A 2,584-nucleotide genomic window follows, 5' to 3' on the forward strand; every position below is an offset into this window, starting at 1 on the left:
TTTAATGCTTTTGTCACTTAATAAAAATCTTTGTATTTTTCCCAAATATGAGTTCTGAATTTAATATAAAAATTACTACAACCACATAGCCGAGTAATCTCCATCATTCATGTTACTCACTTGTCGTGTTGTGGTGGCGCGAACGCCTCTTGGCTCTCGTGGATTTCAACGGTCTGTAGGCATTGTAGGCATGCCCAATGTGGGCAAGTCAACATTGTTTAATGCCTTGACAAAGACTGAAGTAGCCCAGGCGGCCAACTATCCATTCTGTACCATCGATCCAAATGTTGCGCGAGTAGCAGTGCCAGACAAGCGTGTGCGACATCTAGCGGATGTGGAAGCTTCCAAACGTGTGATTGAAACTCAGGTTAGAATAGACACATAGTTTTACCCAAAATTTGTTTTGACTTTGTCATTGGCAGCTCGAATTTGTCGATATTGCTGGACTGGTGCGTGGTGCCTCGCGTGGTGAAGGTCTAGGTGCGTTGCAAATTAAAATATGGCACTTTGCGATAGCTTTACTCATTAATTGACTAAATAACAGGTAACAAGTTTCTGGAGAATATTCGACAGGTCGCTGTCATCGCTCATGTCATAAGATGCTTCGAGGACACAAATATCATTCATGTTGATGAATCTGTGGACCCCATACGTGACTTGGAAACGATTCGTACCGAGTTGATACTAGCCGATTTGCAGACAGTGGAAAAACGTTTGGCTAGTTTGTCAAAGAAGAAAAAGTCGGTGGGGTCTGCATTTTAAAACAGGATACGGAATTTTGTTCTTTATTGGCTTGAGTGTTTTGTGCTAGATCAACAGACCCAACAATCTCGACGCTGTTTGATGTCTTGAGTCGTTTGCAGTCACATTTGGAAGATGGCAATTTGGCAGACAAAATGATGTTCAAGACGCTTGATGAGCAAATGCAATTGAAGAATTTGCAGCTGTTGACGGCCAAAAAAGCATTATACCTTTGCAATGTGTCGGAACAAGATGCAGCTACGGGCAACGAGATGGCAAAAGCGGTGCGTGAGCGTGTCGAAGCGGAAGGAAGTGTGTGTTTGACAGTATCTGGCTCCTTGGAAGAAGCTGCTGCATCGTTCGAGGATAACGAGAGTCAGCTTGAGTATTTAAATGAAAGCGGATTGAGTGAAACTGGATTGACGAGGGTCATTCGTGCCAGTCAGGAGCTTTTACAATTGCAGACCTTCTACACAGTCGGCGAAAAGGAGGCACGAGCTTGGAATATATTAGCCGGGTCGACTGCTGCTGTGGCTGCTGGTACCATTCACTCCGACTTTGAAAAATTATTGATTCGTGCGGAAACTGTTGGCTACCAGGACTTTGTATCTGCTGGTAGTATGCGTGCAGCCAAGGAAAAGGGGCTTTTGCGCTCTGAAGGCAAAGATTATATCTGCCGCGATGGTGACATTTTTAATTTTCTTGTTGGGAAATAGACGCTACCGTAACGTGCAGTGATCATAGACATACATAGAGAAACCCTTGTTAAGAACATTTTATGGTCCTTTTTGGAACTTCTTCAAGTATGACTACTTCAATTCTATGAAATAGTATGGCACCAAATATACAAGCTGGATATCAACTGAGTACTACCATTTTGACAATATTTTGCAATTAGATGAATATGCACTTCTAGTGAAAAACAGTCTTTGTTGTTTGCATTTGCGAAAACTTTTTTCCGAAGTGGCCTTGCACCTGTTGCCTTACTGCGCGGAGGATTCGGGGAGTCAGACTGCTTGGAATGTTCAGGATGATATATCAAGATAATTCTGACAAAGTACTAATATACTGCTGACTGCTACTGTAAAGTAGTAATCGAGAAATAGTAAGATAAGAAGGTTCCGAATAAACGTACTTAATATGTGATAAACGGTAATAGGGTTTCTTGGTGATGTACACAGGCAAATCTCCCACACCAAAGTTGAGTGTATATAATGTTAATATTAAGTTATTCACATTAGTTTTCGTAATCACTATATATTCTATATTTATAGTCACGTGATCTCCGTAAGTTTCATGACTCTAGTACATAACAGGAGGTCACAATCCATTATCTGTCTTATCTATGTCTAAATCTTTCTGTTCTTCAATCAATATGATCTGATTGGTGGGACTAAACAATGTCATCATTTTCGTAGAAGAATAGAATAACATTCGTAATCAGCCAAGAAACTAATTCAATTGATTTGTTGATTCTTAATTCTACTTTTGTCAAGTAAATCAATGGATATGGGTGGCATACGTACCATAACCAGATGACGAATCATTGAATATAGTACCTTGACTCAGATGGACTTCATTTCCAAATCTTTCCCCTTTAAAACAATCAAAATGGTCAACACTTCCTGCGCTAAGAATGATAGTCGCCCTCAAGTCCCCGATAACTGGAATGCTTCGCAGATCACATCTCAGAAGGGTAAAACTGTTATTATAACAGGAGCAAACTCTGGCATAGGGTATGAGACTGCTCTCGAGCTTGCGCGCAAGGGAGCGAATGTAGTTCTCGCCTGTCGTAGTGAAGAGCGAGGGAAAGAGGCTGAGAAGAAGCTTCGTGAAGCTTTAG

At 41.2% G+C, this 2,584-nt stretch overlaps 2 protein-coding genes across 2 annotated transcripts in view; both read left to right on the forward strand.

The window, feature by feature from the left end:
* Nucleotides 1–109: 109 nt before the first annotated feature.
* Nucleotides 110–1,457, forward strand: PHALS_07704 (gtp-binding protein; the record flags this gene model as incomplete). Its single annotated transcript, XM_024721218.1, has 4 exons — nt 110–367; nt 423–480; nt 545–749; nt 812–1,457. The coding sequence occupies 4 exons, from the start codon at nt 110–112 to the stop codon at nt 1,455–1,457; spliced, it is 1,167 nt and encodes a 388-aa protein (XP_024586340.1).
* Nucleotides 1,458–2,352: 895 nt separating this feature from the next.
* The window catches only part of PHALS_07705 (hypothetical protein L917_08446), a gene marked incomplete at both ends in the record, with an annotated part of 522 nt that continues 290 nt past the window's right edge, over nt 2,353–2,584 (forward strand). Inside the window, one exon of the mRNA XM_024721219.1 lies at nt 2,353–2,584. This exon is cut by the window's right edge and continues 290 nt beyond it. Coding sequence (XP_024586341.1) covers nt 2,353–2,584 — 232 coding nt within the window.

This window comes from Plasmopara halstedii, assembly GCF_900000015.1.
Source record: "Plasmopara halstedii genome assembly, contig: Scaffold_3120, whole genome shotgun sequence".
In the NCBI taxonomy this organism is placed as follows: Eukaryota; Oomycota; class Peronosporomycetes; order Peronosporales; family Peronosporaceae; genus Plasmopara; species Plasmopara halstedii.